The following is a 16,081-nucleotide window of genomic DNA, read 5'->3' as shown; positions in this document are numbered from 1 at the left end:
GCTCAGGTACCTCTCAACAAATGAATGGATCAAGAAAACAAGCCACATACAAAATGTAGTTTTACTCAGATATAAAGAAGAATGGATTATGGTGTTTGCCAGTAAATGAATAGAATTGGAAAACATCATGCTCAGTGAAATAAACCAGATTCAGAAAATCAAGGATCAAATATTTTCTCTAATTTGCAGAAGCTAGATAGAGGGACTGTCAGTGGAGTAGAATGAAGAGGAGGAGGAGGGAGGAAGGTCAGCAAAGAGGAGGAAATGAGGAATCTGACAAAATTATGCTATGTGTATATATAAATATTCCACAGTGAATTCCACTTTTATGACTATCTATAAAAGAGCAATTAACAATATATCAATAAATATATAAATATCTAACTCTTGAAGAACTAAGCATAATAATAATTGAGAACAAAACTGTTAATATAATTTTTTGATTCAACTCACCTGAGCCTCACATCCAAACTCCAAATAAAATTTTGGAAATACTAAAATTAACCTATGTGAAAATATTTTAAAGTAATCAGTTTAATCTCATTGCATGAATTACTAGACTATTCAAATACACTGGGAAAACACTAGATAAATATAAGAATAAAGACATTATGGTTTGGATATGAGTCATCCATTAAAAGCTCCTGTTAATCAAGGAGGTGAAATGATTATGGAAGTCATAACCTAATCACTGGATTAATTCATTTAATAGATTCATAATTTGAATGAATTACTGGGTGGTAAATGTAGGAAGATGAAGCCTGGTTGAAGGAAGTAGGTCACTGGTAGTGTGCCTTATGGATTTTTTATTTATCCATAGATCTTCATGCTCTCTTCTGTTTCTCAGTTGCCTTGAGCTGATATCTTTCCTCCACCATGCCCTTCCACCATGATGTTCTGGCCCATCATGGGCCCAGAGCACTGGAGTCAGTTGACAATGAATTAATACCTCTGAAATCTTAAGCCAAAACAAACTTTTCCTCCTCTTAGTTGTTCCTATCAGGTCTTTTGGTCATAATGACCAAAAACAAAACAAAACAAAAAACTACATAACACAATATTTAAGTAAAATAATCTAGGATCAGAATGAAAAATTTGATGTAAATGAACAATGGAAGTCTAAACATACATGAAAATAATCACAGTGTATCATTCCCAAATATTAAAATCCTGCACTCTATAACCAATACATTTTGGGGGCAATGGATGGGGAGAAGTTTAGTAAAAATCTGCAGAAGGTGAATGTTGTAGCCAAATTTTAAAAACAAATCAAATTTATGCAATCAGAGAAAATAATAGAGTAATGATGGAGTCCCCTTTCACAGAATATATTAATATGGTATACTCTTTCACAAAAAAATAAATAAATAAATAAACAAACACAATGGATTCTTCATAATAACAATTCAGATATCAGGGTAAATTGTGTAACATTAAAGGTTATTTAATATTGAAAGAATGTTGATGAGAATTCCACATGCAACTTGTAGAATTTGTTTAACTGAATCCTTTCAGGATAAGATCATATTATTACAGGTAAAAATAAACTTATATTGTGGGCCTTAAAATAAAGTTTAAATTTATGGATTCTGAACTCAATATTAATGAGATTTAAATTCTACAAAGGTAGTTGTGAATTTAAACAATAGTCTAACCCTCAGATATCTGATTTATAAAACAAAGATAGTAATTATTATAATAATAAATAATAATGGTTTCACAAAGGGTTAGTGTGACATGCAAATAAAGAAACAAAAGCTTAACTGCAAAGATATGATAAACAATAAAATAAATAAGAGTTCACTGTTAAAACTAAATGGTTACTTAGGGTGGCTTGCCTTTTTACCTCAGTTTACATGATATTGTTGTTGTGGTTTAGATTTGAGGTGTCCCCCAAAAGCTCATGTGTTAGATAATGCAAGAAAGTTTAAATGTGAAATGTTTGGGTTATGAAAGCCCTAGCAATCAATTCATTAATCCACTTCAAGGGATTAAATGGGTGGTAACTCTAGGCAGGTAGAGTATAGCTAGGTGGGTCACCGGGAGAGTGCCTTTGGGGTATATATTTTGGCCCTGGTGAGAAGAGCTCTCTCTTCTACTTTCATATCCTGAGTTGCTTTGCTGCTACCACACCCTTCTGCCTTGATGTTCTGCCTCTCCTGTGGCCCAGAGCAATTGAATTGGACATCTATAGACTGAGACCTCTGAAACCATTAATCCCAAACTTACTCCTCTATGTTGCTTTTCTAGTTCCTCTGGTCAAAGCAAAAAAAAAAAAAAAAAAAAACCAACTGTTCTGAAAAGATGCATGTAAATGGAAAGACAGGTTTTCTCTGGCTTATAGTACATTTTTTACACTATTTATTTTATATACGGTTGTGATCTAGATGGAAGGTTTCCTCACTTGTTAGCTTCTTCATTGCTATGATAAAACATCTGAGAAAATCAAATTTTATTTTATTTTGGCTCACAATTTCAAAACTTTCAGTCCATGGCTGCTTAGCCCATTTGCTTATGGGCCTATGGTTGTGAGGGTGTACATCATGACGGAAGTCTGTAGTAAAAGAAACCTGTTCAGTTCAGACCAGTAGGAAAGCAAAGTGAGAGGAAGGGGTTAGGGTTCAAATAAACATGGTATCCTCTTTCAATATCTTCTAAAGGTTCTACCACATACAAATATTTCCACAGGCTGACAACCAAGCCTTTATTATATGAGCCTTTATACCATTCTTTCCCTGGGACACAAAAGCTCATGCCAATCTCAGAATGCAAAATGCATTCAGTCCATCTCCACTAGTCCCTAGAGTCTTAACACTGCCAGCACTGAAGAAAAGTCCAAGTACAAAGTCTCCTCTGAAACTCAAGGCAAACTCATCTGTAAGTCCCCATAAAAATCAAAAAGAAAGTTACATATTTCCAATAGACAATGGTAGGAAAGACACAGGGTAACATCTGTATTCCAAACATTAGGAAAAGGGTTATAGAAAGAATGGGGAAGGATCAAACTAAGACTAAAACCCAGTAGGCAAACATTAAATCCCATTGTCTCATATCTGCAGCTAGGTCACATAGTGTATGATATGATCCTATTATCTTGTCAGCTGCAGCCCACATGGCCATGGTCTTGGACTGTTTTGGTTTGGTGCCTGCAGCCTCCCTCAAAGGGCGTTCCACATGCTTGGCATCTCTAATTGTCTTGGGTCTCCACTGCAGCTCTAGCTTCACTCTCTCAGCTTTACACACTGCCCTGTCAGGGACTGCTTGCAAGAACTCTGACCCTACCATATACTTCCTGATTTCTGTATGCTTTTCTTTGAAATCTTGGTGAAAGACTCCCTGACCCTATAACTCTTGCTTTCTAAATACCTGCTCAAACTAACATAGTGGGAATAATGCCTCCATTTGCTACCAGCAACAGGTGTTAGTCAAGCCTACTTGAACCAGGGTTGTAATGCTTTGTCTCTGTATGACTTTATGGCTGGGATGCCCAGGGCCACCTTCTCAAATGAAAGACCTTTAAAAGGAATTTATACCTTTACACACTTGGGTCTTCAATTGATGGGTTCTTGCTGATTCCTGAGATGCCCTTAAGGCATCTTTGTTATTGTACTGATGCAAAATACTTGGCTTCATTATAATGGGTATTAATATCTATACTCACTTGGCCAAAACTGTAAATGCACTTCTTTTCTTGCCAAACTGCAAGTTTTTCCCAAATTTTTTCAGTTTTATTTTGCTCCCAATTTTCATTGTATACTTAGCTAAAAGCAGCCAGTAATAACTATGCTGCTGCATGAATGCTATGCCTCCTTGAAATTTCCTCTGCCACATAAATAAGTCTATCATCTTTAAACTCGGTCTCACACAAAGTCTCAGGGCATAAACAAAATGTGGACAAGTTATTTGCTAGAACATAACATGCACAGTCTGTATTCCGTTTCCCAATAGAGTCTTCATATTCATCTGAACCTCATCAACATAGCCTTTAATGTCCTCATTTCTATCAGTATTCTGGTCTTGGAGCCTCCAGCAGAGTCACCCATTAAGCTCCATTTACAGCACTCTATGATTTTTCTAACACAGCTCTCCAAACTTTCCCAAACTCCTCCTGCAAACCTATTTCAAAAGATTCTGAACACTGCCTATTGGTCACATCAAGGACCCCTCTTGTTAGTACCAAATATCTGTATCACTCAAGTTTGTTGTTACATGATTAAAACACCTGGAAAAATCAACTTATTGAGGAAGAAAGATTTATTTTGGCTCACAGTTTCAAGGATTGTTTTCATGGATGCTTAGTCCAATTGCTTTTGGGCCATTGGCAAGGATCCCACAGCATGGATTGAAGAATCCTGTCCACTTAATGATAGCCTGAAAGAAAACTGAGAGACAGAGGCTGAAGACCAAATATCTCCTTCAAGAGCATAACCCCAATAACCAAACTTCCTTCCACTAGGCCCCATCTCCTAAAGGTGAAATCTCCTTCAGCTTCCACCTCCTTCCAATACTGCCACAGGAATCAACCAAGTCATATCACATCAGCCTTTGGGGAAAACTTCAATTTCTAATTCTAGCGCTTATATTCTTAATTTTCCTTCTTATTATACTATCCAGACCAATTTACCCCCTCAGGTAAAAATTAAGTGAACAAGAATAATATTTAAATCCATATAGAAATATCCCTGTTGAGCTTCAAGACACTATAAGCATTAAGCATTTATGCTTTTAACATTGCATCACCCAAAGTGATATATACACCCAAAGTGATATATACCATACTATACAACTCCTTAAAACTGAATAATTTAATATTTACTGATCATGTGGCAAACAGGTTCCCTTCAAACTCCACAATCCCCTGAGCCTTCTTATTTAATAATTTAAACATTTTATTTTCATTTATGACCCAATTAAAAGTGAATTACACACTGTTAATATGATGTCACTAACTTCTTCATAAAAAGACCACTTTCCTGAGTGGGTGGGTTTGAGTGTGTGCATGTGTGTGTGTGTGTGTGTGTGTGTGTGTGTGTGTGTGTCTGCATCTGTGTCTATGTTCAATACATTCTAATAATTACTAAGAGTCTGAACTAATAATAACAAAGAGATGTCTACTCCAAGTTCATTATAATAGTGAAAATTTTAAATTATAATTGATATTGTAAAATGGTTAAATAAATTATTATTTCCAAAATAATTATATGTCATAGCTTTTAATATAATATTTTGCTACTTTGTTATTGTTGTTGCAGTACTATGGAATGAACCCACTGTTGCTCTACCATTGAATATATCCCCAGAACATTGTGTTTTTGAGACAGCGACTTGCTAGGTTGCCCAGGCTGGCCTGAAACTGGCAATCCTTCTGTCTTAGCCACCCAAGTAGCTGGCATTATAGGCATGAACCATGTACTCAGCTAGTAGAAGACATTTTTAGTATGTTTACAGATACATTAAAATTTACTTGAAAGCTGAAAGTAAATATTCAAAGTGTTAATAATATTTGCCTTTGGGAAATGGAATTGTCAAAGATTCTGTTTTTATTAGTAACTACTTATATCTAAACTATCAAACAAAAATGTCTCCTGACTGCAGGCAAAATTTATAAAGTATAAATAATAAAAAAGAATTCTGAATTGAGTTAATTTGAGGATATTAATGCAAACATTATGAAAATTATGATTTGCTATAAATAAATTAAAATAATATAGTGAGAACTACAATTTCAGAGTAATAATTAAGTTAAATATCAATAAATTTTACAAACATGCATGCACACACAGTGCAGAAGTAATGTCTGAGGAACAAATAAAAAGAAAAATGAAATTCAATGTTGAGAAATGGAGGACAAAAAATAGACTAAAGAAAGGAAAAGTAAGCCAATTTTTCAAAGCAGCAGATCTTAGTTTGTACTTTTTGGCTTTTTATCTGCCTCAATAATATTCATAAGAACAATACATTTCCACCACTTAGATATTTCTCATGTTTCTTGTAGGAGAAAAACATAATACTAGTGGGAACGCTTCAAAAATATTGAGATAATAATTTAAGTTAGAACAAGTTATACAAGCAAGAAAATAATAGTTCTGTCTCTCAAATTTAGTAAGTAGATGGTATCTTTGCTGACAATGGGATGTGAGGGGTTCAGGCACTGGAAGCAAGCTCAAAGACCTTGAGGTTGAAGAAATACCTGGTATGTACAAGGAACAAAAATAAGGTTAATATAGCTAAATTGGAGCAAATAAACACAAGAAAAAGATTAGCATCACACAGGGTTTTACTTTGTATGTACTGGGAAAACAATGGAGAGAAAAGAAGAATAACCACATTTGATATGCTAAGTTTTAGGAAGAATATCTTGATATGTGTTGAGAGTTTACTCAAAGGCATGAAATCAGAGTAAAGAAAACAAGTGGCAACTTGCTGTTATAATGCATGATAGTGACATGGCTAGAATGGTGACAGAAGGATTGATAGGAAATAGAATTCTGGACATGTGTTAAGACAAAGCAGAAAAGTTAGTTTTGAACATGTTGAGAGTGAGAAGTCCATTAGGCATCAAAGCAAAGAGATTACTGAGTAAGCAAGTAGATATACTCCTTCCTAAAGATTTAAGAAGAATTTCAAAGTAGACAAGTTTTCCCCAGAACACAGTGAAAGCATAAGTGATTGGATAAAATCATCTAGGATGTGAGTTTAAATAGGAAAAGAAAACCAGATATGACAACTGAGGTCTGAGACATTTTAACACATGAGATAAAGACTAGGAAGGACCAAAAAAGAAAATAAAAAGTAACAGGACTGAAGGAAGAAAATCACAGTACTGTAGTGCATTGGAAGCTAGGAAATGAACAATAACAAAATAAAAAAGGATTTCAAGAAAGAATTATCAATGGTAACAAATGTTAAGTAAAAAGTAAAAAAAAAACTAAGTAATGCATAAAGTGTAAATTTTCAAATCATTTAGCAATGGAGCCTGGTGTAGAAACAAAAGCACAGGGGGTAACTTCATCATATAAAATAAAAAGATAGAACTGCTTTAACTGAAGCAGACAGATAGGCTCTACCCTCCCGTTCAGTATCATTTATGTCCTTGGGAAAACTTGAATACAACACAGAATATTACTAAAAACCACTGTATGAAAATATCATTTAAAATTATGTTTAAGAAAACAAACAACAACAAAATAATAAAATAAAAATGTGTTTAATGTTACATAATGAAATTACTTATTCTGTGTTAATTATAGAGATTAGGTTTTCATCATGCTAAAAAAAAAAAAGATCCAATTTATAGAAACAAAATGGATTTTATTAGTTAAACTCTTAAAATGTCACCAGCTTCAAATATTAAAGGAAATAACATTGCTCTCATAGTGTTAATCCATATATAAACTATTCATATAAATAATTTAGCCAATTATGCAAAATATTTGAGAGAAAACAATAATTTTTTGAAACTTACTGCTGCTGACTCAGTTATCCTAACTAAATAGCTGCATACACCTACTTAAGGGGCTCCTGAAACAACAGTAAAGTGAAATGACTACTAAAAGAAACATACAAAATAAAGAGGAAAAATCCTTGAAAATTATTGATCCTGAAGATCTCATCAGCATTCCCCTTTGTGTTTGTGCAGATCTGCCAATAACATACTGTACAAATTTTATTATAAAAGTCTGTCATAGATCATAAACTAGAATAACATTTGATTAATTTCTCATAGCAGAATACTGAGTAGTTCTACTCCCCAAATCCTTTCCAGTTTAGGGTTTATACCCCTACAAGTTTCATAGTATATGTCGAAATTTATAAATACAATAAGCTATGGAATAAAGCTATATCTACATTATAAATAATTCCGTTCTAATTACCATGAACAAACTGACAAAATACTAAATATTACCCAGTTGAACTTCACGTATTTCATTGTGAATATGGAAAAGAAAAAAATACATATAAAAGGGAGTAATACAGAAATGCTAAATTTAAAAAAATGCTAAATTTAAAAAAAATTTTTAAAGTAATGCATTTCCCCATGTTCATATCTATAAATTTATATTTTATAACTAAATAAAAGCATACTTTTTGGTATGATATACTTTCAGCTGTATGGGCATCTTCCTGATTTTTCAGTACTTTTTGTGTGTCCATATTGAGAACCTGAAGCTGCTGGATCAGCTCTGCTTGCTGTGCTGTATGTGCACTGTTCTGTTTGTAAAGATTTTGCAGCTCCTGCAATTCTTTCCTGTGCAAAGCAAGCAATAAACAGAAAGAAGCACGAATAAAAATCATCTCAGTTAAATAATTGTGTCCATCTAAGGTTATAGATCAGCTTCCTATTTTTCATCTATTATTTTTTACTGAAGGCAAACTTATTAATAAAAGAAATTATATATAAAGTATTTAATATTTATCACATACACCTAGAAAGTATTGATAGAACTACTATAACTTTCAAAGGCAAATACTTATCAATTCTCTTTTATAGCTTAATAGCAATAAAAATCCTGGATATATAGTCATAGAACCACCTTCTTACTGAAATTAAGTTAACACTTCAGTTCCAAAAATTGGTAAATACTATTGTCAACTGTAGTTATCATATAGTTTTGAAGAAACAGTAACCCAACCATCCATTTTATATTATACAAAAATTTAATATATTTTTTAAATCCCCCCCCAAAATAGCTTTCATTTTCAAACAAGAGTTCCTTAAACAACACTGTCAGTTCTAGTTTCTAATCTCAGGGGCCTGGCTGGGATTCCTATGATTCCTCTAATCCAATTTGAAGAAGATAATGAGACAAGAAAGTCAGAACAAACAAAAGCAAGACAAGGGAAAACTAGTCCTTCCAAGTCACTAAGGTAAAACTGGTAAGCAGGAGGACAAATAAACTAGTGGTGGTAATGATGGCACAAAAGGTCCAGGAGAACCATATCTCCAGTATAAACATTTCCAGAGAATTCTGGGGTAGTTAATACTGTGTGATACAGCTCATACAAAATTGAAAATTATTTTATGTATTCAATCTGAAGAGAGAAATTTTTAGATATATATTTCATCAAAATACACTTTATATTATATATTATATATTTTGGAGATTGGGGTATTTTTTCTTTTTTTATAGAGATGATAAATAGTATGTGTGTTAAAGACTCTAATGCTTGAAGTGGAAACAAGAGGATAAGATGGAAGCTGAAAGGAACACATAGACCACATCAAGAACTTTGGACTTCCATAAAGTAAAGATTTAGGGTGTGTAAAGGAAGACAGGGGAAAACAAGGTACATTTTCATTTTATATTTTCCCATTTTTTATTGGTACATTATAGTTCTATATAATGGGGGATTCAATGTTAGAAGTTTACACATACACACAATAGAACTATTTAATTGGACTAATATCATCTCCAGTATTTCTCCTTTCCCTCTCCTCCTGCCTCCCCCTGGTCATATTACTCTATTTTCTCCCCTCAATTTTCATGAGATTCCTCCCCACACCCAACATCATTCTTTTCTTTTTTCCTGTTTGACTCCATATATGAGGAGAAACATACAACCCCCGACTTTCTGAGTTTTCCCTATTTTGCTTGGTTTCAAGTTCCATCCATTTTCTAGCAGATGACATAATTCATTCTTCTTTATGGTTCAATAAAACATACCCCATCTTTATCCTTTCATTCCTTGATGAGTATTTAGTCTGATTCCATAGTTTGACTATAATGATTTGTGCTGCTCTCAATGTGTATGCATGTAGCACTAAACGATGCTGACAGTGATTCTTTAGGATAAATACTGAGGAGTGGTATAGCTGAGGCATACAGGGGTTCCATTCCTATTCTTTTGAGGAACCTCCATACTGATATCCAAAATGGATAAACTAATTTACAATCCCACCAACAGTGTAAATGTGTTCCTTTTTCTCCACATGCTCTCCAGAATTTATTGTTGTGGGTTTTTTTTGTTTATCTGTTTTGGTTTGGTTTTGGTTTTGTTTGTTTGCTTTTTTCAGCTCTGGGTATTGAACCCACAGTATCATGCCTATTAGGCAAGCACTCTACCATTGAACTATATCCCCAGTCCTATTGTTTGTAACCTTGATGGTTGCCATTCTGACTGCAATGAGATGGAATCTCAATGTAATTTTATTTTGCATTTCGCTAATTGCTAACAATGTTGAACATTTTTTTTCATATTTGTTGGCCATTTGTATTTATTTTGAGAAATGTCTGTTTAATTTGTCCATTTATTAACTGGATTATTGGTAGGGTTTTTTTGGGGGGGATGCAGGGGGTTCTTAAGTTCTTTGAGTTCTGTATATATTCTGCATATTAATCCTGGAGGAAGAGTAGCCAGCAATGATTTTTTTCCTATTATGTAAGTTCTCTTTTCACATTCTTAATTGTTTATTTTGCTTGTGGAAGCTTTTAGTTTGATGCCACTCCATTTATTAACTCTTGGTATTATTTCCTAAGCTTTGGGGGGGCCTTTTGAGAAAGTGGAGCTCTATACCTATATGTTGGAGTGTTAATCCTACATTTTCTCCTAGGAGTTGCACAGTTTCTGGTCTAATTTTGAGGCCTTTGATCCACTTTGAGCTGACTTTTGTGTAGGGTGAGAGATAAAAATCTAGTCTCTCATTCTTTATATAAGGATAACCAGTTTTCTCAGCACCAATTATTTAAAAGGCTGATTTTTATTCAATGTATGTTTTAGACACCTTTGTCAAGGATCACATAACTGTATCTTCTTGGTTTCTCTCTGTGTCTTCTATTCTGTGTATTTGGTCTGTTATCTATCTATATCAGTACCATGCAGTTTTTGTGATTATGTCTCTGTAGTATAATTTTAAGCCAGCTACTATGATGGCTGTAGCATTGCTTTTATTGGCACAGAATTGCTTTGCCTATTTGACTCTTTCATTCTTCCAAATGAATTTTAAGACTTTTTTTTCCAGTTCTATCAAGAATGTCATAGGTAATTTGATAAGAGATTATACTGAATCTGTATATTACTTTTGAAAATTTTTGTGTCTTCTTTGACTTCTTTCTTGAAAGTTTTGTAGTTTTCATTGCAGAAGTCTTCTTACCTCCTTTTTTATTTAGATTTAAATAAATCTAAATAAATTTATTTAGATTTATTCCTAGAGATGTTTTCTTGCTATTGCTGCTGTTGAGATTGAGGATTCTGTTGTTGTTTTCTCTTGTTTTTGAGGCTACTATGAAAGAAAGTGTTTTCCTGATTACCTTCACAGAATTACCACTGGTGTATAAGAAAACTATTTTGATTTTGTAAACTGATAGTTCGTAGAATTTGTTTATTAACTCTGGCAATTTTCTGGTGGAACTTTTTTAATCTTCTATGTACAGGATCATATTTTCCAAAACAATGATATTTTGACTTATTCCTTTCTCATTTTTGTCCCTATTATTTCCTTCTCTTGCCTGATTACCCTGGCTAGAATTTCTGGTACTATATTGAATAGGAGGTGAACAGTTTTCTCTTGTTCTGGGTTTTAAAGAAAATGTTTTCAGTTCTTACTCATATGTTTTCAGCTTTTCAATATGAGGTGGGTTTGGGGTTTGATGCTGAGGTATGTTCCTTTTATCCCTTGTTTATTCTGTGTCTTTATCATGAATAGATGCTGAATTTTGTTCAAGGATTTCTCTGTATAGAGACTGTTATTTTTTACATGGTATTTTTCTCTGTGCCAATAACTTCAAACTGGTGATTCATTTACATAAAAAATCTTAAATGAACAAAATAAATCCTCAGACAGTTGTTGAAAATGAGTAGAAAATAATACAGGAGAAATAAGCTCTACTTTTTAGGTGTTTAGGACATTTAATATTCTCTAACCACAACCACATCCCCTGTTCCCATACATATTTGCATAAACCATCTTTTGCAACTATTTAAAAATAGTCACTTGCACAAAATAATAGTCCAAATATGGGGGAGGGGAAAGAAGAGAACCAATAATGGCACGATCCTCCCAGGGAATGTGATTCAAGAAGAGAGGAAAAGAAATTCACAGCAATAATCCATGCTACATACTGCCATTATCCATGAATGAAATTGGAAAAAAAATGACCAAAGGATATGAGCAATAGAACATCTATCAGAGAATAGTGAAGATATATGTTAAGGAGGAGAACTAACTAAATGCATTAGGAAAAAAGACATGATGAAGGTAAAGGACATCATCTTTCAATATAATGTAAAAGACAAAATTCATTTTTGCTCCAATGTTAGAAGATATTTACTATTTCTTAGAGGTTCGGAATCAGTAGGGTTAGATTTATTTACATTACAAATCAAGTGCAACAAAACATATGTATCTTTAATCATAAGAAACATATTCAAGAATAGGAAGATGCTTGTACTATTATGAGGCACTTGAGGATTAATAACTCAACTGAAGGAAGACCATATTTTCATCTCATAACTCATGCAATTTTCTGGGCATACTCTCAGTAAGTAGAATAGAAGCATAATTTATGTATATATTTCTTTTAATCCCTATGCTACCCTATGGAATATAGATGGGATGAGGGCACACTGATGCGGAAATATAAAAAGTAGAATTTGATTAGTATCAAAGGAGGCAACAAACAAGTTTTACAAAACTCATACATCTGGACCACTTGAAAACAATGAATTTATCTAGATCTCTCCTCATTTGAAAACAAATTTAAAAAAGCAAATAGTACAGATGGGTAATTAATATTAAGAAAAACTAATTGTGCATAATAAAAGGAAAAGTATAGTCCTGGAGAGGAACAGCTGAAGAAATTAGAAAAAAAAATATGGGGAAAAAAAGTCATTACATCTATCTGAAACATCAGTTAGATGTCAAGATGTAAGGGCATATCTGAGAGCAGGGAATCTTTCTCATTGCTACCAAGTACTTAAGATAGTTTTCCTCTCTCTTATTAAATATTTGTTTTATCAGACACATATTATGTATCTATTTGCTTTCACTTCACCTAGTTCTTAGACTTTCCCTTTTTCTGCCTCAACCTATGAATTACCATTCTTGTTTGCGAAATTTACACAATTAATGTGGCTCATCACTTGAGGATAAACAGTATGCTGCACGCTTAGTCTCTTTATACAAGTTCCAGACTCTGATAAAATGCTATCAGGCCTTGGTAGCGTGAACTCTGACCAATGGAAAATGAAACACAAAAGGAACCAGTGGTCAGATAAATTATCTTCTTCCATCTGACATATTGCTCTAGGGCCTAGTTTCTCTCTACAGAATCAAGCTGGGTGGCTAATTCAGTATACCTGAGCTTATCAATAAAAAGTAGACAACAAAATAATGCATCATGTTTACTTTTTATCTCTTCATGCCTAAAATTCTTGCTCTTTCAATCACTTTGATGGTAACTGAAGCTCCCAAGTAAATAATGGATACTTAATTCCTAACTGAGGTTCTATTTTCTAGGATATCTGAAAACATCCATCTGTTGAATGTGTGAAATGAAAAAGACAAAATAAAGAAGGATAGTTAAAAAGAAAAAAAAGATGCCATCATGGCATTAAAATCCATAATGAGAGCAGTTATAAGCAAAATCAAAAATATGGAAAATAAAATGAATTCTTTTAGGTTCAAAGGCCTGAGAAAAACAAGGAAAAAATGAATCAAAATCAATAAGAAAAAAGAAGTGATAAAGTTCAGAGCTGAAATTAATGCAATAGAGAGTAAAAGGACAATACAAGGAATCAATGAAACAAAGAGTTAGTTCTTTGAAAAAATAAATGACATTGATAAACCCTTAGGCAAACAAAAAGAAAAAAAGAGACAACCCAAACTAATAAAATTAGAAAAGAAAAAAGAACAATAGATATTATGAAACATGAACCAAGATGATATAAAAAGCCTCAATAGCTCCATAACAATTAATATAATTAAAGCAATAGTAAAAATCTCCCAATGAAGGACCAAGACCAGATGGATTCACAGATGAATTTTACCAGATCTTTGAAGAACTGATATCAATGTTCCTTAAATTATTTTATGAAATAGGAAGGGAAGGAACTCTTCCAAACTCACTCTACAAAGCTAGCATTATTCTGTTATCAAAACTTGATATGGACATAACAAATAAAGAAAATCATAGACCCATCTCCTTGATGAGCACAGATACAAAATCCTCAATAAAATAGTGAAAATCAAATTCAACATCACATTTAAAAAAATCATACACCATAATCAAATTGGTTTCAATCCAGGGAATGAAAGGTTTTTTCAATATATGCAAATAAATAAATGCAATATATGACATAAATAGAATCAAAGATAGAAATCACATAATCATCTGAATAAGTGCGCAAAAATACCTTCAATGAAATTCAACATCCCTTCATGATTTTTTAAAAAAAACCAGTCAAATGTGGTGGTACACACTTGTAATCTCAGTAGCTTTCGAGGCTGAGTTGGGAGGATTTAGAGTTCAAAGCCAGCTTCAACAACTTAGGGAAACTCCTAAGCAACTGAGTGAGGCTCTGTCTCAAAATAAAAATATATATAAAAAGGGCTGGGGATGTAGCCCAGTGATTAAGTGCTCCTAGGTTCAATACCTGGTAAAAAAGAAAAAAATATAGCCATAGAAGAATTCTACCTCAACATAATAAATGGTACATAAGAACAATCCATAGCCAACATCAGACTGAATGGGACAAAATTGAAAGCATTTCCTTTAAACTAAGGAACAAAACAAGTGTATTCATGCTTACCATTTTTATTAATTCGAGCATTTTGGCAAGGGAAATAAATAGATACAAATAATAAGAGAGGAAGTCAAATCACCCCCATTTGCAGATCATAATTATTCTTGGTATGGTTTAAATGTAAGGTGTCTCCAAAATGTCCGTGTAAAGCAGGAATAGTCAAGTAAAATTAAGGGATATGAGAGCTATAACTTTATCAGTCCATCCTACTACAAATGGACTGACAGGATTGTAACTGTAGAAAGGTGGGCATGACTGAAGGAGATGGGTCACTGGGTTTGTGCCTTAGAAGGTTATATCTTGCCTGTGGCCCCTTATCCCTACCACCCTGCTTCCTAACCCTGAAATGAGCTAAACAGCCTCACCTGGAACCATGAAAAATAGAGATGGTTATCTATGGACTTAAACTTCTAATAATGTGAATCTCTTTCTATAAGTTGTTCTTGTTAGGTATTTTGGTCACAGTGATGTAGAAGTTAACTAAAAAAAAATTATATGCCTAGAAAATCCTTAGTAATTAGCCAAAGTCTCTTAGAACTGATACATAAACACAGCAAAGTAGCAGGATACAAAATAAATCTACAAAAATCTGTAGCTTTCCTATACATCAACAATGAACTCAGGAGAACAATGTCATTCACAAAAATAAAGAAAATACCAAGAAATAAACTTAACCAAAGAGGTGAAATACCTTTACAATGAAAAGCATAAAACACTTAGGAAAGAAAGTGAAGAATATACTAGAAGACAGAAAGATATTCTATATTCATTGACTGAAAGAATTAATCTTGTTAAAATGGCCTTACTACTAAAAGAAATTTATAGAATATATGCAATCCACATCAAAATACCGTTAGCAATCTTCCCAGGAATAGAAAAAAATCCTAAAACCCATATGTAAGCATAAAAGACCCCAAATTGATGAAACAATTCTGAGAGAAAGAAAAATGCTGGAGGCATCACAATTTCCAAACTCAAAATATACTATAGTGCCATTGTAACAAAGACAGTATGGTACTAGCATGAAAATAAACCCACAGATCAATGGAATAAAATAGAGAAATCAGGAATAAACCTATGCACCTATGGTCACCTGATTCTTGACAAAGGAGCCAAAAGCATATGTTGAAGAAAAGACAGTGTCTCCCACAAATAGTGCTGAGGAAACTGGATACTGACATGTGGAAGATTGAAATCAGATCCCTATCTCTCTCCCTATATAAAAAATAATAATCTCAAAATGGATCAAAGACCTCATGCTAAAAACCTCAAACTACTAGAGGAAAACATATAAGAACATATAAGCAACAATTTCTTGAATAGGACTTCAATAGCTCAG

General features: G+C 33.3%; 1 protein-coding gene across 5 annotated transcripts in view; it reads right to left on the bottom strand.

Moving 5' to 3' along the window:
• Cntln (centlein) overlaps positions 1-16,081 on the bottom strand; it is a 313,688-nt gene that overhangs the window by 203,058 nt on the left and 94,549 nt on the right. For all 5 annotated transcript variants that reach the window (XR_005733953.2, XM_078047677.1, XM_005340132.5 and 2 more), the window contains exon 7: positions 8,086-8,248. Coding sequence is in view for 4 of the 5 variants with exons in the window: in XM_078047677.1 (XP_077903803.1) it covers positions 8,086-8,248 (163 nt within the window). In the remaining variant the exon portion in view is untranslated. The remainder of the gene's footprint in view (positions 1-8,085; positions 8,249-16,081) is intronic.

This window comes from Ictidomys tridecemlineatus, chromosome 4, assembly GCF_052094955.1.
Source record: "Ictidomys tridecemlineatus isolate mIctTri1 chromosome 4, mIctTri1.hap1, whole genome shotgun sequence".
NCBI lineage: Eukaryota > Metazoa > Chordata > Mammalia > Rodentia > Sciuridae > Ictidomys > Ictidomys tridecemlineatus.
The sequence above is the reverse complement of the archived record's forward strand: the minus strand, read 5'-3'. Positions and strand labels throughout refer to the sequence as shown.